Source organism: Thermochaetoides thermophila (genome assembly GCF_000221225.1).
Source record: "Thermochaetoides thermophila DSM 1495 unplaced genomic scaffold scf7180000011818, whole genome shotgun sequence".
NCBI classification, from domain to species: Eukaryota; Fungi; Ascomycota; class Sordariomycetes; order Sordariales; family Chaetomiaceae; genus Thermochaetoides; species Thermochaetoides thermophila.
In genome coordinates this window covers 339,174-360,848 of record NW_006383034.1, presented here as the reverse complement: position 1 = coordinate 360,848, position 21,675 = coordinate 339,174, and the positions used below count along the sequence as shown (strand labels likewise).

Here is a 21,675-nt window from a genome sequence, read left to right as displayed (position 1 = left end):
GGGAAGGAGTTGAAGCTTAAACATGCTCTGTGGTTCGTGCACTCCAACCAGCCCCTGCCAAGTCTTTGTGCCAAGACTTGGCAAAGCGGAGGCGGGGCCTCCCGGCTCGCAAACTCCAACGATTCTCACTCAAACATTATCAAGCTTTGTGTGATTGGCAAAAATTTAGTAATCTGTACGTGCTGTTACTGCATCTGAGGAATAACGGTTCCATTTACATACTAGTGGATGCTACGACGTCTACAGAATACTTTTCAAAGAACCCCCGTTTCTGCCAAAAGATCTGATACTCACGTGCGTGTTGAAAAGAGCACCGGCAGATAAAGTCAACTGGGCAGCCTGCCTGTTTAGACATTAAGCAGAGCATCGTGGGCTCCCAACATCTTGACATGTAAAACCAGACCATCGTCCTCAACAACTGCAAGTTGAGGCACTGTGGCACTAATACCTAGACAGAAATTTATAAAACAACCCATTATCCAGCGCCTAAGCTTCATGAAGCTGGATGCTGAGTGAAGGGCTCCGGTCTTTTTGATATTCGCGAACGATAAGGCCTGGCACCCAAGCAAATATAGTCCCAACCTTTGATTTTACCTTAGTTATGTTGTGAAATGTTCTAGGATCACTACTTTGTCTCGATTTTTCAGCTAAGCTTGTGGACAACGAGCATCTGTTCCCGAAAACTCTGATGGCCAGATGAACCAGTGAACTAGAAACTGGAGGGAGTCTCTTTTGCCGAATGCTTAGTAGTACCCAAGGAATATCATTTGGATTGGTGGCTCTTGGTCCATATTTTATGATCAGTACTGATTGTAGCTGATCGTATAATGCTAACAACTACTGTTATGCTGGTTGCCTAAATGGATAAACAAAAAAAAGAAAACTTAGCATTGAGAATTTCTATCATCCCATTCTGAATTGCAAGATCAAGCCTGCAGTGCCCAACTGTTGAGCCGGTTTGACTTCATGGAGCACTTCTTTTGACTCGTTCGCGTTATTCCAGGTCCTGAAGTGGGTGTATTTTTGAAAGAAAAAAAAAGGAGGAAAAATGAACCTTGCTATTTTACCTATTGAATTCCAGCTTTTCATCGCGACATCGAATTCGCCTATATGAGCCCAAATCTCTTGTTCTTATTCGGTCTGAACTGGCCTGATGGGGGCTCTGCAACATGCGATGATAGGGGTCTCACCGCCCTGTGGGACCCTCAGCAAGATGGGGTGATGACGTCGGTTGGAGCGGCTGGGTTGGGCTTGGCATCCAGAGGGCAAAGATCGCTCTGTCTTGAGTGTGATAATGCTCAACGTGCTTTCTTCGAGAGTGGTCTGAGAGTCAATGGGAAGAACCGTGTAGCCAAGGCCAGTATACAGGTTCGCTGTCGATTTGCAAGCGTGGTGTCATCACCCGTAAGGTCATCGTACTCAGGTGATGGGAAAGTTCGGGACAGGCCCGACTTTGGGGAAAGTGGAGATCGGCGTGTGCGCTGCTGTGGAGAGGGAACCTTGATAGCCGCTGATAACAACAACGATGTAATCACTGATGATAATGCTGACTTCGAAAAAGCTTGAATGATCAAGACTTCCATGTTGAAAACTTTATCTCCTCTTAAAATGTTATGCACTCAAATGGATGATGAATCGTGAAGAGAATCGGGCTAAAACTGTGCCGAGGGCTCTGATGGCTGTGGTTGGCGGTAGACGATAGCCCCCGCTCGGCGTTGCCCGGTGGCAGGAACCATTATCATCCTTCCCGCGTCAGCTTCGCTGACTCCGCCCAGCACAGCTGGGCACAACTGGTGATGCTAGCAGACGGGAGAAGCTGACTGGAACTTGGTGGAGGTCCTCAGAGTCGCTGTCACAATGGCAGACGCGAAGCTTCCGATCTGACATGTTTTTTAGCCTCTGTGATGGCTGATGCCATCGATAGCTGCGTTTGCCGACCACGTCACAGGGTCTGGCATCTCACCAAGTGCGGGGAAGCCAAGAAAGGTAACCAGCCTCTACTGTGTAAAATGCGTTGGCACGAGACACCAGGAACCGACTTCAAAAGAGGAGTATCTTTGCAAGCGATGTTGTCACACAGCAAATTTTAAGTGTACATGTCATTCCATGTCTTGGAAGCTTTGAAAGCATGTGCAAAAGGTCCCAAGTTCGGGAACTTTGTTTGGCCTCCCCATCAGAGGTGGCAAGAAAAAAAGCACTGTGGACCAAAGCCACTGCATGGCGGCAATACTGGAAAGACCAGAACCTGGCCCCACCTCCCACCATCCACCTGACTGGCAGTGACTGGTCCATTCTGGTGGCTTCCTTATCCTTCCCTTCCTGGCCTCCCCTGCATTGGCTGACGAACCGTGATTGCGCTTCCTGACGCATTCACACAGCCACCCCGCCCTGCTCAGGCTGCCTGCCCATGTGGCTGCCTTTCATTCCCAGTATTTAACCTGACCGCTTGCACTCTTCCTCCTCCATCATCCTTTTCCATTACCATCTCTCCACAAAAACCTCACAGAGTCTTACTCTAGCCATCAGGCTGCCCATAGAGAACAACAACCATATCGAATCATCTTGAGAAGCTTATACCAGTTGCCCACCATGCAGATCTTCGTCAAGACTCGTAGGTTACCCCTCACTGTCGCTGCCTTTCAACCGACTGGACATCGATGCTAACATTTCCCAGTGACCGGCAAGACCATCACCCTTGAGGTGGAGTCGTCGGATACTATTGAGAACGTCAAGGCCAAGATTCAGGACAAGGAGGGCATTCCTCCGGACCAGCAGCGCCTCATCTTCGCCGGCAAGCAGCTCGAGGATGGCCGGACTCTCTCTGATTACAACATCCAGAAGGAGTCCACTCTCCACCTCGTCCTCCGCCTGCGCGGTGGTATGCAGATCTTCGTCAAGACCCTCACCGGCAAGACCATCACTCTCGAGGTCGAGAGCTCCGACACGATCGAGAACGTGAAGGCCAAGATCCAGGACAAGGAGGGCATCCCTCCAGACCAGCAGCGTCTCATCTTCGCCGGCAAGCAGTTGGAGGACGGCCGCACTCTGTCTGATTACAATATCCAGAAGGAGAGCACCCTCCACCTTGTCCTGCGTCTCCGTGGTGGTATGCAAATCTTCGTCAAGACTCTTACGGGCAAGACGATCACGTTGGAGGTTGAGTCTTCCGACACGATCGAGAACGTCAAGGCCAAGATCCAGGACAAGGAGGGCATCCCGCCAGACCAGCAGCGTCTCATCTTCGCTGGCAAGCAGTTGGAGGACGGCCGCACTCTGTCTGATTACAACATCCAGAAGGAGAGCACCCTCCACCTTGTCCTGCGTCTCCGTGGTGGTATGCAAATCTTCGTCAAGACTCTTACGGGCAAGACGATCACGTTGGAGGTTGAGTCTTCCGACACGATCGAGAACGTGAAGGCCAAGATCCAGGACAAGGAGGGCATCCCTCCGGATCAGCAGCGCCTGATCTTTGCGGGTAAGCAGCTAGAGGATGGTCGGACCTTGTCCGACTACAATATCCAGAAGGAGAGCACCCTCCACCTGGTGCTGCGTCTCCGTGGCGGTCAGTAAGCGGAGGATCGGGATCGAGGTGTTGGACCGTTTTTTTGGAGTTTCAGGGAACGGTTATGATGACTCTTGGGTTCTTCTGGTAGCTTAATGACACGATGGTATTCACGACCCCGATAATCGGGTCTTGTGTTTTTTTTTTTTTTTTCATACAAATAGCGTCTCGGAACAAGTCTGTGTGCCTGCTCAGTGACATTTGTGTTGATGATGTAATGCTTCGCTTCTGTCAAGCGCCAAGCCCAGCGATAAATTCCATTATGGAGCTTGCATCTCCCGCTTTATCCATCCTTCCCACTTCCGTCCTGCTATAGTACCACAGACTTCGTAACAAGGCTGCTGGAGCCGCCAAAACCATCAGGCAGCATCGGCAGGCCCATAATGATGAGAAACAACGTTTTGCGATCAGCACAACCTCTTGTTCCTCCGTGACTCTTTCAACTCGTTTGCCACCCGCAGGACCAACGACCAACACCCAAGGCCCAGCTAACTCGTCTCAGGCGAGTCCAAACCCAGTCAGTGATCGCGAGTGCTTCTGCAGCATCCACAGACGATCACAGCCGCGACACAGAGTCCTCTGGACGGGCTTGAGACGCCGCCTGTACAAACGCATCTGCTATGCCCTATTACTACCACCTCAAGTTTGAGCTCTACACAACGCCCGATCCGACGGCGAGCCAGGCCGAAGCGACGATCCTACGCAACGAAAACAACAACATCTGGAACCCCGAGCCCGGCGCCTCCGTCTTCGACGATCTCCCCTCGCACCCGCGTAGCCGAGATCGAGAGCAGCAAGAGTCCACGCCGGCCAAGTGGCCGAGGAGCAGCAGTTCGCGCGAGGGAGCTCGAAGCGCTGCCGCAGCAGACGATACCGCGGGATCGAAGATCATCGATTGTGGCGCGCACCGCGGAAAGTCACACAACGAGAGCGGCGACGAAGACGGAGGAAGAGGGAGGAATATCGTGCGCCTGAGCGAAAGACAGTATCGCGCTCGTCTGGAACGGTCGCCGCCGCCGAGGGTTGAAAGGGGAATTGGGCCGCATACTGCCGTTAGGGACTGGCGGTTTGGGAGGGTCAGGATTGAGAGTTTTGATCTGGTTGTTAATCATCATCATAACAACAACAATAATAATAATAATAAGAAGATGGCGGCTAGTTCGGGGAAGAAAGATGGGGCGACAGGGCAGCAGCAGCAGCAGCAGCAGCAGCAGCAGCAGCAACAGCAACAGCAGGAAGTTCAGCCTGCTGCTTCGCTGGGGCCGAATTTGGGAGGTATGGGCCAGGCTACCAAGGCAAGGTATGTCCCTCTCGAAGGGAAAAATACTGAGGCTGGGTGGGGAATTGTGCATTTGTATCGGGAGGGGGATGAGACCAGCGCCTTGAGGGAGCTGCCGGATGGAGGGGACGGGAAGGATGCTTCGTCTGGTGAGGACGGGACCATCTTGTGTGTCCCCGCGGTTCCCAGCTACATGTCGCCAAGCGATTTTTTGGGGTTTGTCGGCGAGAAGTGGCGCGGCGATGTCAGCCATTACCGCATGGTTATGACCAGCCGGATGAGCAGATACATGGTGTTGATGAAGTTCCGGGACGCGAAGAGGGCCAGGCAGTTCAGGAAGGAATTTGACGGTAAACCGTTCGACAGCGTAGAGGTGAGCGAGCCTTCGTCAGCCTTTCCTAGGTCCCGAGAAATGCTATGCTAACAAACACAGACTGAGATCTGCCATGTTACCTTCATTAAGTCCATCACGGTTGAGACGCCGAACCGGAAAGAGCGCAAGCAGTCAGCTGGAAATGGTCCAACCCCCGTGAACTCGCTCAAGCCATTCCCTCCACCAACACCAGACCTCATTGAGCTCCCAACATGCGCAGTCTGTCTGGAGCGCATGGATGACACTACGGGGCTCATGACCATCCTGTGCCAGCACGTGTTCCACTGCACCTGTCTACAAACATGGAAAGGTTCAGGCTGCCCCGTCTGTCGGGCAACCAACCCAAAGCCCATCGACGCTGACCCAGACGACCCGTACAGCGCAAGGCCGTTCGGGCAGGGCGTAGCTAACATCTGCAACCAGTGTAACTGCACCGACGACTTGTGGATCTGCCTCATCTGCGGCAACGTTGGCTGCGGACGATACAATGGCGGTCATGCTAAGGAGCACTGGAAGCTGACAGCACATAGTTTCAGTCTGGAGCTGCAAACGCAACATGTCTGGGACTACGCAGGTGATAAGTGGGTGCACCGGCTCATTCGGGATAAGGGAGACGGCAAGATTGTTGAGCTGCCGCGGAATGCAACTACAATACAGCCCAACAACAACAACAACAACAACAACAACAACAACAACAACCAGCAAAATACGAACAACGAAGAATATGTTCCGCGCTCTAAGCTCGACAGCATCGGTCTTGAATACACCCATCTTCTTACCAGCCAACTCGAGAGTCAACGCATCTACTTCGAAGAGATGGTCAACAAAGCTGCCGACAAGGCTGCCAAGGCAGCAGCAGCAGCTGAAGCCGCTTCAGCCCAGGCTGCCGATGCACTCAACCAGCTGGCCACCCTACGCGAGGAGCATCGCGTGCTGCGCGAAGAGACAGTACCATCCCTGGAGAAGGAGCTCGCACGCGAGAAGCAGAAGTCAGCCAAATCGGCAGATCTGGCGCGTGAGCTGAGCAAGGCGCTTCGCGAGGAGAGAGAGGTGAGTGCTGGATTGATGAAGAGGATCGAGCATCTTCAAAAGGAGATGGAGGAGAAGGGGAAGGAGATGGAGAAGCTGCGGAGTGAAAACGAAGAGCTGAAGGAGATGAATCATGATTTGACCATGTTTATTAGCGGGCAAGAGAAGCTGAAGGAGATGGAGAGAGAGGGGCTAGTTGGAGAAGGGGAGCTGGAATCTGGGGTTGTGGGGGGTCAAGGAGAAGGAGGGGAGCAAGAGGAAGGGCAAGGGGAGGAAGAAATGATTGGTACACGGTAAAGACATGCACATTTCAAGGGAACGGTGATTTGGTTTGATGAGAAATGAACCCCATGACCTCGGACGACCCAAGCCGCTCGGTGTTTCTGATTGCGGGCAGGCTGCCAACCTGGGAGCAAAAAATAGCTGTATCGTGTGTTGCTTCGTCGGGAGCCCTAGACGGTTGCATGGGGCAGGCCCCGTCGATCACCCTTGCCCTAACGCACTTAGCCCGATCGACGATGCTCCGAGAGCCGAGGGCCCGGAGATAAACCCCCAGAAACGGCGTTCTCACATGCTCTTGCGCCCAACGAACGCATCTCCAGTTTTGATGCCCGACATGATTGATGATGTTGAAGTTTTTTTTTTTTTCCTTCCTTTTTTTTTTGACACAGCAACCTGAATTCATTAATGAATGCGGCCAATACCTTGCTTACCTGATTGATGTCTGGATCGAGATACCGCTCCTGCCGCTTGCTGCAGCGACTAAAATGTCTGATAAGCCGAGTTGTAAGGAGCGCAGCCGGTTTCAGCAGGCTGAGAGCTTGTTACAGAACAGGAAGCCCGCTGCCCCGGAAATGCTGCTGATAACGGGTGATGCCCCGCAGGAAGAATGAAGGGCAGGAGATGATCTCTCGATCTGAGATGGGGGTAAACGAGCAGGAATGAGGTGCTACCGTACTACCGTGCGATCCTATCGTGCCTTGGACACCTGTGGACACAGTTCATGGGAGGTGTGATCTGGCATCGATCTGCTCACGATACGGATGGCCAAGACCATTTACAGTCTACCGCCACGAGCCACGCGCTGCAACCAGATCTTGTTGAGATGGCTGCATCCCGCTAGTGCAGTGTAGTTGGCCTGCTTTTGAAGCCATGCAGCCCAGCAGAGACCAGATTGGCACGGAGGTGCGTGGTAGGCTGCAGACCTGCGATGCAGATGCCCAAACAGAATAGGCTCACCACGCCGAGCTCGCGATGGGCCCATCTCATCCTCCAATCAGCGCCGCCCCAACAAGATCAACCGCCCCACGCGCGATGCCTCAGTACCCCACTTTGTGCGCCGAGGACCCCGGTCGAACGGTTCAGAAGCTACCGCTCGGAGCGAGGGCAGAGGTGTACACCTGCAAGAATGACATCTTGCTGCCCCACAGCTTTTCTGTCGGTTGCTCTCAGGCTCGTTGCGGTTGTGGTGGTGGCTGCGGGAGCACTGCTGCTGCTTCCCATCTGCTGCCGCATTTCGCAATTTTGCCGTCGCCTCTTGATAACTTTTTTTTGTCTCCTCTGCTTTTTGCCTCCCTTTACCCAGCTTCACCCAAGGGCCGACCTTTTCAGCCTCAACTTATCTGAGGTCCGTTCTGATTTTGTCCAGCATATGTGCCGAGGCGATGCAGTACGCTTCATTCTGAAATCGTGCGACACGGAGTATATTGAGTATTCTTTTTTTTTTTCCCTTGCTGTTCGCTAGCGGACAACCTTCAGCTGCTGCTGCAACCTCTTACCCCCCCCCCACCTTGCGCTTCCAGCACTCACCCGTTGTCCGTCCGGCCCGCTGCATCATCTAAGGCCTGGCTCGGGATTCAATGAGTTGATTGCGACATCTGATTCGATCATTTTCGGTGAGTTCCCCTCCCTCGGCTCAAGCAGGCCACAGGCCTTCCCCTATATACGCTCTTTCCCAATGCTCACTGAGAGCCTACTGTTAACCTCTTATCACCTTTGGGCCGTCGCAGAACCCCTGCTTGCTCTGACAAGAACATCGACGACTGAACCTCAACTCCTGGATCTCTTCAGGACGCCTGTTTCGTTTCCGAGAGTGCCCTCGATAAGATTGAGGCCGTTTCCCAGAATCAACAACCAACTGACTGCCGAATTCGCCGAATCCACACTACACTTCCGGCCCATCCGTGTTTTGCCCAACATATAGATATTCAGGCAAAGGCCAGAGTCTGGCACAAAACTCATAGAATAAGTCCTCGACACCAAGAGGCAGACTGCTATCATGGCTTCCTCCGCAGTGTCGAAGCCGGGGCGGGCAAAACCCCCCCCACATTCCAAGATCCCTTCCCCATGAGCAACTGGAAGTACGACACATTTCTTTGGACCATGTCGGTCCTTGTGGATCTCTTCTTCCGAGAGGTCCACCCCCGCGGCGTCTGGAAGGTGCCCCGCCATGGGCCCGTCCTCTTTGTCGCCGCGCCTCATGCCAACCAGGTACGTAGGCAGTTGTTCGTGGGTTTGGGACCATGAGCCAAAGCTGACTCCGCAGTTTGTTGATGCCCTCGTTCTGCAACGTACTCTGAAGGATGGCGCCAAGCGCCGCGTGTCACTGTTGATCGCTCAGAAGTCCGTACACGGCTTCATCGGGTGGGCTTCGCGACAGGTCGGCTCCGTACCTGTCGGGCGCGCCCAGGATTTGGCAAAGCCCGCCACGGGTACTCTCTACCTGCCCGACATCAACGACCCGACGCTCATCCGTGGTGTTGGTACCGATTTTGAGAAAGAAGCTGAGGTCGGCGGCATGATCTTCTTGCCGTCCGCTAAGGGCCAGAGCGGCGCTAGTGTTGATATTGCTCAAATCCTGGGCCCCGACACTCTTCGCATCAAGCGTCCCTTCACAGGAAGGCTGGCCATGAGCCAGCTGACAGGTCGTGATGACATCGATGAGGATGGGAGGTTCACCAACACCTCGGTTTCAGGCCCCGCCCCGGGCTACGAGGGCACCAAATTCAAGCTGGCCCCTCACATCGATCAGACGAAGGTCTATCATGCCGTCTTTGAACGGCTGAAGTCAGGAGGCTGCATCGGCATCTTCCCTGAGGGCGGTAGCCACGATCGCACTGAGCTGCTCCCCCTCAAGGCCGGTGTTGCCATCATGGCCCTGGGTACCCTCGCAGAGGCGCCTGATTGCGGCTTGAAGATCGTGCCGGTTGGCATGAACTACTTCCACGCCCACAAGTTCCGTTCACGCGCCGTCATTGAGTTCGGTCCACCGTTCGAGGTCCCTCCACGCCTTGTCGAGATGTACAAGAATAACGAAAGACGTCAGGCCATCGCCGAGCTGCTCGATATGGTTCACAATGCGCTGCACGCCGTTACGGTTTCCGTTCCAGATTACGACACCCTGATGGTCATCCAGGCCGCTCGTCGTCTGTACAACCCGGCCGGCAAGAAGTTGCCGCTGCCTGTCGTCGTCGAGCTGAATCGCCGCCTGGCTGTCGGCTACTCGAAGTACAAGACGGACGAGCGTATTGTTCAGCTCAAGGAGTCGGTCGCCGAGTATAACCGGCAGCTGCGCTACCTTGGCCTGCGTGACCATCAGGTCGAGTACGCCACCATGTCGTGGCCCATCGTGCTGTTTACCTTCCTCTATCGCCTGATCAAGCTGCTGCTCCTCTCGGCCGGTGTGCTGCCTGGTCTGGTTCTTTTCGCTCCGGTTTTCATCGCGACCAAGGTCATCAGCCGCAAGAAGGCCAAGTCGGCGCTTGCGGCTTCCTCGGTCAAGATTCAGGGTCGGGACGTCATGGCTACTTGGAAGCTCCTCGTCTCGATGGCATTTGCGCCGATCCTCTACAATTTCTACTGCTCTCTGGTTGCCTGGCAAGTGTACCGGAACCGCCTGGGCGGCCGTGTGCCGGATTGGGTGCCCATCTGGGCCGTCTTCTTGGCCGGTTGGGTGATCTTTCCCACCATCACCTTCGCGGCCCTGCGCTTCGGTGAGGTCGGGATGGACATCCTCAAGTCTCTTCGTCCGCTCGCTCTGTGTCTGTTCCCGTCGTCCAGCTACAGCGTGAAGCGTCTGCGGGAACGTCGCGCTGAGCTCAGCGCCCAGGTCGCAGAAGTCGTCAACCAGCTCGGCCCCGACCTGTTCCCCGACTTCGAGCACACGCGGCTGGTCTTCGACGGAGTCGCGCGCGCTGGATCGGCCTCGCCCCCTCGTACTCGGCACCAACCCTCGTCGGAGCAGCCGCCTCACCTCCACGCTGAGGGTACCGAGAGCCCCACGCACTCCGACCCCGGCCGCCGCGGCAGCACCACCCAGTCCGGTCGCGCCCTGCCGCGCAACGAATCCTTCAGCAACATCGGCCAAGCGCCGCTGTTCGCCACGCGCCCGCCCAGCCGCAGCAGCAGTGTCAACGTGCCGGTCACGGCGTTCACCACCGGCGCGTTGCTGGATACCAAGGAGGGCTTTGAGGAGGCGGCGGCCAAGATCCGGCAGGCGATGCGAGAGCGCGGAGAGATGCGCCGGCGCAAAAGCCAGGCGCGCAAGAAGACGCTGGTAGATGAGGATGGGATCAGCAGCGACGAGGACGAGGATGAGGACGAGAGTGAGGGAGTGGAGAGCAGCCTCGGAGAGACGGCTGTTGCCGAGGAAGATTATGAGGAGGCTAGGAAGCGGATGTAGGGGGCTGCTTCTTATTACCTCTATTATCTATCCTTGTCCAGGAGGAAGAAGAGGAGGAGGGTAAGGAGGGGGAGTCGGGGTTGGGTGCCTGCTGAGTTTGGGGGAGAGGGATTGGGGAAGTAAGTGAGTGTACGATGGAAAGAGAGGGTGTGGATGAAAATGGAGTTGGTCTTCTCATTCTTCTTCTTCTTCTTCTTCTTCTTCTTCTTCTTCTTTTTTGATGTCTTATTTCTATCTGCGTTTACAGGAGTCCATTGTCATCATCGTGTTTTTCCTTTTGTACTCTCTTTGTCTTGGGACCTGTATTTGGTTGGTGTGGGGGGAATGTAATAAAGTGTAGAGGTAGTCGAAATACCCTGGCGTTGTTTTGCTACTCACTTGTTGGTTGATGGGATTGTGAACTGTTTTAGCATTGCATTTTTTTTATGGTAAAGTCACTTTGGCTCTGCTCATGGAGATCAAGTGGCACCCCCTCTTCAATCAAAGGACATGAGTTCACCACTACGCCGATTCCTAGCTCGCTTTCTACAAAAAAAAAAAAAAAAAAAAAAAAAAACTAAACCATCCGTTGTTATGCCCTATAATGCTTATGTGGAAGCTGTTCTTTCCTTCCCCCTCCTTCCCCCTCCTTTCCCCCAATCCAACAACGACGGTAAAAGTCGTAATAAGGGAGAGGGGCGGTACGGGTTGTATCGTACCTCCTCCCAGGGTGGAAAGAAGGCCACTTGACCGGGTGCTATTGTTGCCATAGTTGGGCCGATAACAATCGGCCCGCGGACGACAACTGAGTTGGATGAGGACAGTCTATATGCCACGGGGGTATCTCGTTCGGCATCGTTGCCGCTCTTTTGATGATGGCGATCACATTCTCCGACATAAGAGAAAAAAGGGTTATCGAGTTTGAGAACGGGACGACTACTATACCTGATCGTATCAACTACTGCCTGTGTGGTATTGCTTCTCACGGGCATGAGATCTCCGCGGTGCACTGCGGAAGATGTTTATGTGCGAGTTTGTTTTTCCCGCCTTGCGGCATTGTGTCAAGAGCCAGGAGAGTAGACGTGAGACTTTGGGAAAATGATTCAGTCGTGTTTGGGAGCAATGAAGGAGATGTGTAGATGTGTGTCTTACATGGCTGAAGACGTTGTCAGGAATCTGATGTTTGAGGTGTAACAGCACAAAAATTTAAGTGGAGGGAAGCCGAAGATGATTAAGCGGTCATGGCGAACTCTTCGAAATTACAATATAGGATTAAGAACCCACGTATCAGCTCATGCCATGATCAATATATATATGTGTGTGTGTACAGTCATTACTCATTAACCCTCCTTCTAAGCCCGTACCCTAATTGAGCGTGAAAGAGTTGCTCGTCCCCTCAAAAGCTTTGATACTCCCAATCAGCGGCTTCTGATCACCATAATACTTGATCCGATACGTTCCTGCAGGATCTAAATCCACATCCGTCTCCCACGTAATCGTCACCTCACTGTACCCTAACGCCCCATTCGTCCTCTTCCACGTATACACCAGCCGCCAATCTTTATCATCCAACCACCTTGTCCAGGTCTTCCCATCAGCACCAAGCTTCTCAACCGCCGCAAACGTCCCCTCAAGCCTTAAATTATTCCTCGGATTAGCCCCCTGAAAGGTGGCGCTCACCACTGCGCCCCTCGAGTATGACGAGCTCGGCTGCTTAATGCACTGCCCAAAGCTCTTGCCAATCGGCGTACCGTCCATCACAACGCCCGTGATAAAGCTAAGCGACTTCGCCCGGTTATCAGGTGGGGTTGGGCCGGCCGGCGGGCTACCCGTCGCGGTGGGCGCCAAGTAAGGAAGGCCGCGCAGCGTGAGGTTGATGTAAGCGGGCAACTCCCACTGACCATACAGCGTAGACGCGCCCTCGTACCGCTGGACGGCGTATTCCTCGGGGGTGGTGACATAGTGAGCATACGTGTTAGCAGGACCGGCAATAACCACATACGGCTCGGTGTCACCCGTCATCCCGGCCTCCTGAGCGGCTGCTTTCACCGCGTTGCGCCAGCGGCGGCCGGCCATGGTGCACACCTCAGAGGGTGAAACGATGATAAAGAATTGGCCGACGCGCAGGGTCTGGACGTCGATGATATTGGGAGTCCAGGCGTAAGGGGTCGTCATTTCGCCCACATCAAGAAGGATGGGCTTGGGGGCTTGACAGGCCTTTTGTGCGTGGCTGGGGGTACGCAGGAGACCGCCCACTACGGACCAGAAGGGGTTGTTGGGTTCGCCAGAGTCGCCCTGGGTGAAGTCGAAGGCACCAGGCCAGTCGGAGGTACCGGCTGCGAAAGAGTGGCCGAGTGCCGCGGGGCAGGTCTGGACGATGGTGCCGTTGGGGAGAGGGAACTTGTAGTAGGACATGTCGTTCCAGTAGTGGAAGGCACGGACAGTTGGTCCGACAACGGGCGTCGATTCGGAGTCTAGGGAGTGCTGTTTTGAAAAAAAAGGGGGCCCCGGAGGAGGGGGGGGCGCGGGAAAGAGTAGTTAGTAAAGGTGAGTTCTTCTAAGAAGGAAGAGAGAGGACGTACAAAGAGCTCCTTTGCAGGGAAAAATTGCCGACGGCCGAGCTCATAGCAGCTCGACACACCAAGATCGAGGTTGTAGAACAGCGGCCCGCGCCCGTGACACTTCTGCGACTTGCCATCGGAGCACGTCGAGGTCTGGAAATCGCACATCTGCCCTGACCCATCATCGCACCACGCACCGAGCACGTTCGGGCTGGTATCACCATGATTCGACTGAGAGAAGCCAGCAACGAACCCATCAGCAACCGCATCGCTGCCCTTGACCGACTGCTCAAACAGGTATGCGGCAACACCTTTGTTGTCGCCGCTGACGTGGGTGTTGTTGCCCAGCATGGAGGTCGGGTGCACGGCGAACCAGGTCAGTACGCCGATAGCCTTAAGGTCTGAGGCGCGACGGAAGCGTAGGAGCGTCATCGTCTTGTCAGTACTGTCGGGGTACTGCGCGCGCTCGGCCTCCGGGTTGGCAAGGTAGGCGTACAGACTGCGATTGATGTTGGCATCCTCGATACGAGTGGTGCCGAAGTCGAGGTAGCCCTGGGTTCGTCAGCATCTCCATCTCAAAAACCTTCTTATGAAGCAAGCAAACTCACCTCCTGCAAGGACTCGTGAGCCCTCTTGATAGCCAACACGGCACCATCAACAATAGCCTGATAGCCTTGCTTGTCAAACCCGAAGCTCGTGATCTGCGGCAGCAGGTAGTTAAACCATCCTCCAGGCCCGCTATGCGAGTGTGTGCCCGTAACGGCAACGTTATTCCTCCCATAGACCGCATACTCCGATCCCAACTTCGCCAGTCCCTCCAAAATCCCATTCCGGACCGCGGTGTCGCCCGACATGGTGTCCAGCACAAGGTAGACAAACCGATTCTCCGGCTTGCCCACCTGCCCAATAATGAAAGCCCGGCAGTAAATGCGCTGCCGGAGGCCGGTCCCTCTCTGCTCCGTGTCGGCGTAGCCGGCAAAGTTGATCTCCACGACCGGGCCGGTGATATCGGCCTTGCCAACGCCAAGGAGGTACTTGTCGCCGGCAGCAGCGGCAGATGCCTTGGGGACAATGGGAGTATCATGCTCGACAGGATCAAAGCGTTTTGCCAGGCGGGCCACATGCCGATTGGGCCCTTGGACGGAGGAGGAGAAATGGGCTAGAGCGAAGAGGGCGAGCAGGAAGAGGGAGATGGCCGAGATGGTGGATGCCATGGTTCTTCGCGGGGGTGGTATGCCCCGGTGACGGTGAGGGAAAGGCATGGCTGTTGTTTCGTCCTGTCCGTCCCTGTATGCCAGGCAGCTGGGAGATAAGAGAGGTACGTAGGTCGTGAGAGGAGCCCCGAGGTATGCTGTGTGACTTATACCGGCGCCAAGCTGAGGTCGAAGGGGTAAGGTAGTTACTGTCCTTCAGCCCGTGACATCGGAGAGACACCTTGGGGGGGGGGGGTAGCACAGTTTGTGTGAATCCAGCCAGCCGCCAGCCGTTGAGCCTGACCTGAAGCGAGCACTTATTATTATAATTGTTGCTGACTGCTGTCGTCGACGAAGCACCAGACCGTGCCTCGAACAGTTTTTGGCCCAACTTCCCCGCACAAAGCAGGTCCCAAGGCCACGCTAGTGCTGCGAGGACGGCGGGCGAGTCTAAGAAAGTATACTCTGAAGAGCAAGAAGCAACGGCGAGGGCGGCGAACTCGCAAAGAGAAGTCAACGTGTGTGTAATGATCGGCGAGCCTTCCCTTTGTGACAAACTTGTCTGTGATGTAACGCCCGGTCCACAGCTCTCCGGGAGGGGAAGTAGGTCACACTTCCCTTCGTTTTCCTTTCCCCCTCCTCCTTGTCCCCCTCACCGCTATCTTTTATACACTGACCAGTCATCCCAATGTTAAAGGTTCAGGGGGGAGGGAGCGTGAGAGTGGCCCGTTTTGTGGCCCAATCTATTCTAGAGGTCTCCCATGCTTCTCAGCAACATTAAACTTCTTTTTGACTGTCCAATATGTAGCAACTTTCGACTAGATATTGTCTTGTCGCGTCCGCGCTAAGCTCAATCCCGGCTTCAGCTCCGGGGTTGGCATGCGCTCGGCGACGTGCGGTTGGAGGGCGCCGGGAACGGCAGCCCACCATCCACCTCCAAGCATTCAGAGAGGAATTCCCTTCCCCCCCCCCCCCTTCCCCCGGGCCACGCGGCCGCCATCCACTGCGCGCTACGGGCTTCTTCTGCCCCTTGCGCCCGAGCAAGAGGGGAAAGTTCCCCAATCAGCGTTCCCCGCGCGCCCCTCGTCTGCGAGCGGTACCTGGCGCCTCACCCGCAAAACCCAGGGCACGATTTCCTATTGGACAGAGGAAACCAAGTTGTTTTAGGAACTGGTAATTTAAGGGTTGACCTCTTCGACGCCGAATGACAGATACAGAAGATGGACGACGAAAAGCAGAGGATTAAGGCCTGCACGGTAAGAGGGGAGATGACGTCTTGAACAGGGGAGGCGCCGACAAGGGGAGTCACACGACTGACTGGGTCTGCGTTGCTGATGATACCCTGATGCTCGTGCCCATCTTTTAGTGTAGTATGCAAGGCTGCATTCGGTGTTGACCTTTACCTATGCATGCATTCTACTTTGGGAACTTTGTGCTTGGTGGTGTAGGGTATGCGGAGACCAACTTGTTATAATGCTACAAACTACCTACCTAGATTTCTGTTACAAGGGAGACTGGATCTGTGCGAGTTGGAGTTCAATCCAGCAAAGTGCGGCATTGTTCTTTTTTTTTTTAAAAAAAGTCGGTCAACAAGTAATGTAGGTTTGACGTCCCGCTTTCGAAACGGAGTGATGCTTCCTCCGGTCATGGTTTGGAGCGGAAGCCTAGAAGAAATCCCGAACCTTGTGTAACTTAGCTGCGCAGGATTGTAACGCCGCGGTACGTATCGTTGTTACCATTACCGATACGCGCCCACACCAATGCCACCATGTCACGGTTCCAACGAACAAGAAGCCCTTCGCGAATCGTGATGCCATGCGGGGAAGGGTGACAGCAAACACGACTGTGGGAAGATAAAGTGCTCAAGGCCCTAGTCAGACCGAACAGCCGTTACTTAAATGATAACCATCTCTTATCAACAACGGTTCTGCTCGTGATCGGGCACAGTCTACAGAATAAATAGAGAACAAAGTCAGACGTTTGAATGCTGAAAATAAACCTTGGTCATGCTACCATCTGGCTTCACAATTCAGGGGAGGATCAAGAGACATTCGATGGTTCCCGGGGGAAGTAGGATATCTGTCTAACACAATGTTTCTGTCCGACTTGCTACGTATCTCTTTAAAAACCAAACTCGAGCGAGGCCTCTGACTCCTGAGGGCCATCACCTGTCCTACTTCATGCGGCATAACCGGTCGCGAGCACTCAGGTCGATTCTTCTTTTTGTCCGTTTTTTCTTTGTCCTTTTTACATCTCTTCCCCAACTTTCGAAGATGCTTGATCATCACTATGATGCGTCGCGAGAGAAGCCCGAAGTTTCAGGCCGACCATGATCCTGTCACTTTTCTCATGAAAAAAAAAAGAAAAAGAAAAAGAAAATTGTCGCACTCACACTCTTACCGATGAGAAAGCCCAAGATCAGAAAATTCTAACACACTAACAGAAGAAGATGATGATATCATGTATATATACTTGAGTAATGCAACAAAATGACCAAATAGTGTATAATGACATGTGAATAGCAAGGTATAGCAATATGAAAGCGATTCCGTAACGCCTACCGCTTGCTCGCTTGCTCACTTGCTTGCACGCTTTGCCAGGCAGGCGAATGCACGGGTATGCAGGCAGGCAGGGGAGCGACGGAGAAATGTCAGGAGAGCATCGAGCAGAAAGACCCTCATAGAGCTTCCTCGGCGCTCTCTTGATAATCCCACTCACCCCATACCGTTTGCCATCATCCAACTACTCCGTTTCACCACAATGCCCAATCCCATTTCCATTTCCGGTCCGCCCCGAGACATCACCCTGGAGAGGTATCCGAGGTATCATGACGATAATAGAAAGATCCGAACCGTTATAATGAAACTTTTCTCTTTCCCCATGCCGTTTCCCGTCCCCCAATGACCAACCGTGCCAAAGAAAAAGAAATACCCTCTGATCATGAATCCTCCATTTCATCGTTCATGTTCCCGAGGGAACATAGTCGCCTATACTTCGTGTAAACGACGCCAGATGCACACCAGACCGAATGACGACGTTCGTCCACAGGAGTCATCTCCCACAAGCATCGCTTCCCGTGTCCGATATGCACATATTTACCCTCTTATCAAGTCATGCATGTGCATCGGATGAGGTCGATTTTCAGCCCATCACCAATGATTGCATTCCCTTCAAACAACGTGATCCGCCCTGCAGATACGCTAAGTGAAGCTCAATTGTAGTCGGAGACCGCTAGCTCGAGCCGAACAGAGCGCCAAGGTACCGATAGCTCGGCGTGCGCGCCGTCCTTCTTCTATTGAGCACTCTGATCTGATAGTCACTGTCGCTTGTAGTGTCGCTTATAGTTGTTGTTGTCTCTGGGGATTTCTCGGATGGCGTTGTGCTGCTCTACAGTCCAAGCTGACCGGGAGCGGGCTCCATCATATTGCCGTTGTCAGACAGGTTGATAAGGAGCTGTGCCAGGCAGCGCTTGGTGGCTGCATCGTCGCGGAGGACGTTGGAAAAAGTGTGGTCACGGAGTGGCTCAGGCAGACACTGGCGCAAGGCCTCGCGAGCACGAGCATTGTCACTGAGCCTGCTTTACGTTAGCATTTCGCACACCTCAGCAAAGAATAAGATGGACCGGGAAAAAAAAAAAAACTTACCTCAGGAAGCAGCGCACCACGTGCTTGAGTAGACGAGCAGTCTGCTGTTCAACGAGCTGGGCCACCATGTTGCTCAGGACCGTGCCGACAGCATAAAAGCGCTCGTAGGTGGCGCAGATGTAGTTCAGGCCATTGTCATCGAGGAGAATCTTCTGTACGATGAAAATGGCGACAGTCTTGCTCAGCTCAGAGCCAGTCTCCATAATGCGCAAGCAAAGCGGAATGATCTCGGTTGTCAGGAGAAAGTTAATCACCTCCGACGAGTCATTCTTCACGAGCGCACCAATGACACCAAGAGAAGTCAAGCGCAGGTACTCGAACGGCCTTGACTTAGAAGTCGTGTTGAGGAAGGGATAGAGGAACAGAGGGATGTGGGCTACAGGAGGCGGGTTAGCTGAGACAGGGCTGCCAAAATTGCCATAGAAGCCTGCATACCATTGAGGAACAGGGTCCTGGTCTCGTTGTGCGACGCGACGCACTGCAAGAGAGCCAAGGCATTGCAGACGCGGTTAGAAGCAGCGGCGGTCAACTGCGAGGGGCTCAACAGCGAGTAGACGCTGATGATCTCTTGGAGCAGCGACGTCATGACCCCTGGATGGTGTAAGCATATTCCGTACACACACGTAGACGCACGTCACGCAAAAACGGCAGGAGACAGGAGACGGTCGTACCGAACGAGTGCCACAAGATCAAAGCCAGCTCGGGAACCTGCTCGCGCTTCTTGCTCAGCTCCAATAGAGCAGCTTCGCGAGTGTTCTCGTTCAAGAGGTCGGCGATGTACTGCAGGGTCCGCCTGTTCTCATCGGAAACGTCCAGCGAGGGGTCCGGGCCATGAGTCTGGGCCAAGGCGCCAACGCTGTTGTGGGCGCCAGCGAGACGATTGTAATGCTGCTGCTGGGCGACGGTAGCAGCCGCAGCGGCAGCTTGGGCATGGTGGGTATGCGTCGTCTGGGGATAGTTCCAGGCTGACTCGGCCTGGGGGTACTGGTGGTGGCCGTAGACGGCATGAGGATTTGGCATCATCTTGGCTGGCGTGTCCCTGGTAGATGCGTGGAAGAGAAAGTGTGGAAAAGTCTAGATCCGAGAATCGAGAACGGACGGAACGGGTTAATAGGTTTGCGACGGAAGAAGGATGGATGGGTTGCGGATTATGGATTAAATAACTGGTATGGTGCGGCTAGTGTGTATGCCGGCGCACAATAGACAATAGACAATAGAGAAACGATGAATGACCAGAAGCCGGACGGAATCAGCAGTTGCACGTGGTTGGTATTGTCTTTTGTCTTGAACGGAAGTCGTTTGTCTATCGTCAGCTTGTCGCTTGTCCCAGGAACAACTTCGCCTGTTACTTGGCGGGAACAGTATGCATGCGCAGGGTCTATACACACGGTTGTTGCTTGCGGTCTGAATAGGGTTGCGCGTGTGTCGCCGTGTCGACTACACGTTGATGAACAGTGGGAGATGAAGTGGGAGCGTGCTGCTTGGAAAAGTGGGAGAGCTGCGAAGTGGGAGACAGAAGCCAGGATGCTTGGATGCTTAGGGTGGTTGGCTGGTGGTGGGGGGATGATGACTTCCCGCGGGTTCGAGAGGAAAGAGGACGGGCACCAAAGAGAGCCGCAGCATGACGGGCGAATCATCTTTGGGGAAATCATCACGCACGTGCCATGTATGGGGTAAGCAACCAGCTGCAGACCCCCCCAAGACCGTGCTTGTTTCAGGCTGCCAGCTGGCAAGAGCCGTACTGACAGTGGCAGAGCGTTTGACAGCTGGCGAGCAGATCGTCAGCCCGAAGGCGAGCTTTCTTTCATCGTCAAATACGCCTGTCAGCTCTTGAAGCAAAGAAAGAAGTGACACGCTTGTTTCACGTATCGCGATGTACCATCACTTTGATCCGGCGTTTTGGAGACTGATATCGATATTAAGCATGCGAAAATGACCTACCGAACACTTAATGTGTCCAACCCGTTTCTCACGTACCTTGGTCCAGTCTAGTAGTCTATACCTGTACCTCTATGATGATCTACACTCTATTCCCACCTCCCGATTCCCATATAGGTATTTCTTTCTGATTTACAAAATCCACCTATAGTACTTGTTTCATGCTCAAATCATCACATAAACATACACAAGCTCATCGTAATCGCAACGATGAGGAGTTCAGCGCTTCCCCCTGGCAACGCCCGTTTTTGGCTCCCAGCGATGACAACGATTGGCATACTTGTGCCATAGTTTGGCATCGCGTCGGCGTCAGAGCCTACCTGTGCATTTGATGCTTGGGCTGGATCATCGACAGCTGTGTTTGTGCTGTTTCCCTCAGGTAGGGGATAAACCTTAGTCAGTTTCGTGGTCAACGACGTGTCGCTGTTGTAGTCGCCAGCGAGAATTGTTGGCGCTACATTGGTTATTTGGCTTGTGATCGACGCCGTTATACTCGTTTCCAATGTGGTTTGACTCGTTGTTAGTGTTTCGTATCTGTTTTCGACATTGTTGCAGTCAGTGCAGATGGCATCCTCTCCGGGAGTTAGGGTTGACTTTGGAGTCGAAGCGGAAGTCGCGGGAGTGTGCGTCGTCTGATCCGCATCCGATGTTCTGCTCATAGTCGCAGAACAAGTTGCGCAATGTCCTCTGCTGGATACGTCGCCATCGCTCGAGTCACTCCCTCCTGTGCAGGCACCCGGACTGGAGCATCCTCCGCCGTTAGAGGTAGAATTGTCTGGACAAGCCGGACAATCCGAGGAGTCATATCCAGCATTATTCCGCAATGGACATGCCGCACAGTCTCTCTCAGGTCTGTCCTCCTTGCTAGAATGCTGGCTTTCTTCAGAGCAACCTCCGGCGCTGGGGCAGCTCTTCTGGGATGAACCCTTGCCTTTTGAACAGTCCTCGCAGGTCTGGCAGGTGTTCTGGTTCGAACAGCATCCATCGCACGCTGATAATTCGCCAGCATCGTCGCCCTTACCGCAAGTTGAGCAACCAGTTCCTTGGTCCTCTGAGCTTTTGCTGTCCGGAGCCTTTCCATCGTTTTGCTCACAAGGGTAGCAGCCATTATTTGAGCGACCACCTTGCATGGGGGGTTTGCCATCGGCTCCTTCACACAACGAACACTTCCCTTTGCTGCCGCTCGAAAAACCTTCCTTGTTGCCGGGACATTTCGGCATCGAGCAACTACTTTCGTCGCCACCAGAACAGCCACTTGAGCCAGAACAACTATTTGCTCCAGGCCTGTCATCGTCCGAGTCTTCTTTTCCCCTTCCCGGACAACCAGCCGGCTTTGACCCAGCACAGCTCCCTTTACTAGAGCCAGAGCATCCTTTTGACTGGGTACAGCCACCTTTCCCTGAACAGCCAGCAGAGCATCCTGAATTTTCATTATT

General features: G+C 53.9%; 5 protein-coding genes across 5 annotated transcripts; 3 read left to right on the top strand and 2 right to left on the bottom strand.

Moving 5' to 3' along the window:
• Window positions 1-2,589: 2,589 nt before the first annotated feature.
• On the top strand, window positions 2,590-3,570 carry CTHT_0041260 (uncharacterized protein; the record flags this gene model as incomplete). Its single annotated transcript, XM_006694469.1, has 2 exons — window positions 2,590-2,611; window positions 2,675-3,570. The coding sequence occupies 2 exons, from the start codon at window positions 2,590-2,592 to the stop codon at window positions 3,568-3,570; spliced, it is 918 nt and encodes a 305-aa protein (XP_006694532.1).
• A 612-nt stretch (window positions 3,571-4,182) lies between these two features.
• Window positions 4,183-6,540, top strand: CTHT_0041250 (uncharacterized protein; the record flags this gene model as incomplete). Its single annotated transcript, XM_006694468.1, has 2 exons — window positions 4,183-5,214; window positions 5,275-6,540. The coding sequence occupies 2 exons, from the start codon at window positions 4,183-4,185 to the stop codon at window positions 6,538-6,540; spliced, it is 2,298 nt and encodes a 765-aa protein (XP_006694531.1).
• A 2,049-nt stretch (window positions 6,541-8,589) lies between these two features.
• On the top strand, window positions 8,590-10,924 carry CTHT_0041240 (glycerol-3-phosphate O-acyltransferase-like protein; the record flags this gene model as incomplete). Its single annotated transcript, XM_006694467.1, has 2 exons — window positions 8,590-8,733; window positions 8,789-10,924. 2 exons carry the CDS (start codon window positions 8,590-8,592, stop codon window positions 10,922-10,924), a joined length of 2,280 nt encoding a protein of 759 aa, XP_006694530.1.
• A 1,344-nt stretch (window positions 10,925-12,268) lies between these two features.
• CTHT_0041230 (uncharacterized protein) lies at window positions 12,269-14,678 on the bottom strand (the record flags this gene model as incomplete). Its single annotated transcript, XM_006694466.1, has 3 exons — window positions 12,269-13,387; window positions 13,486-14,016; window positions 14,073-14,678. The coding sequence occupies 3 exons, from the start codon at window positions 14,676-14,678 to the stop codon at window positions 12,269-12,271; spliced, it is 2,256 nt and encodes a 751-aa protein (XP_006694529.1).
• A 3,366-nt stretch (window positions 14,679-18,044) lies between these two features.
• On the bottom strand, window positions 18,045-19,324 carry CTHT_0041220 (putative cell differentiation protein; the record flags this gene model as incomplete). Its single annotated transcript, XM_006694465.1, has 4 exons — window positions 18,045-18,231; window positions 18,302-18,677; window positions 18,737-18,892; window positions 18,973-19,324. The coding sequence occupies 4 exons, from the start codon at window positions 19,322-19,324 to the stop codon at window positions 18,045-18,047; spliced, it is 1,071 nt and encodes a 356-aa protein (XP_006694528.1).
• Between the last annotated feature and the right edge of the window lie 2,351 nt (window positions 19,325-21,675).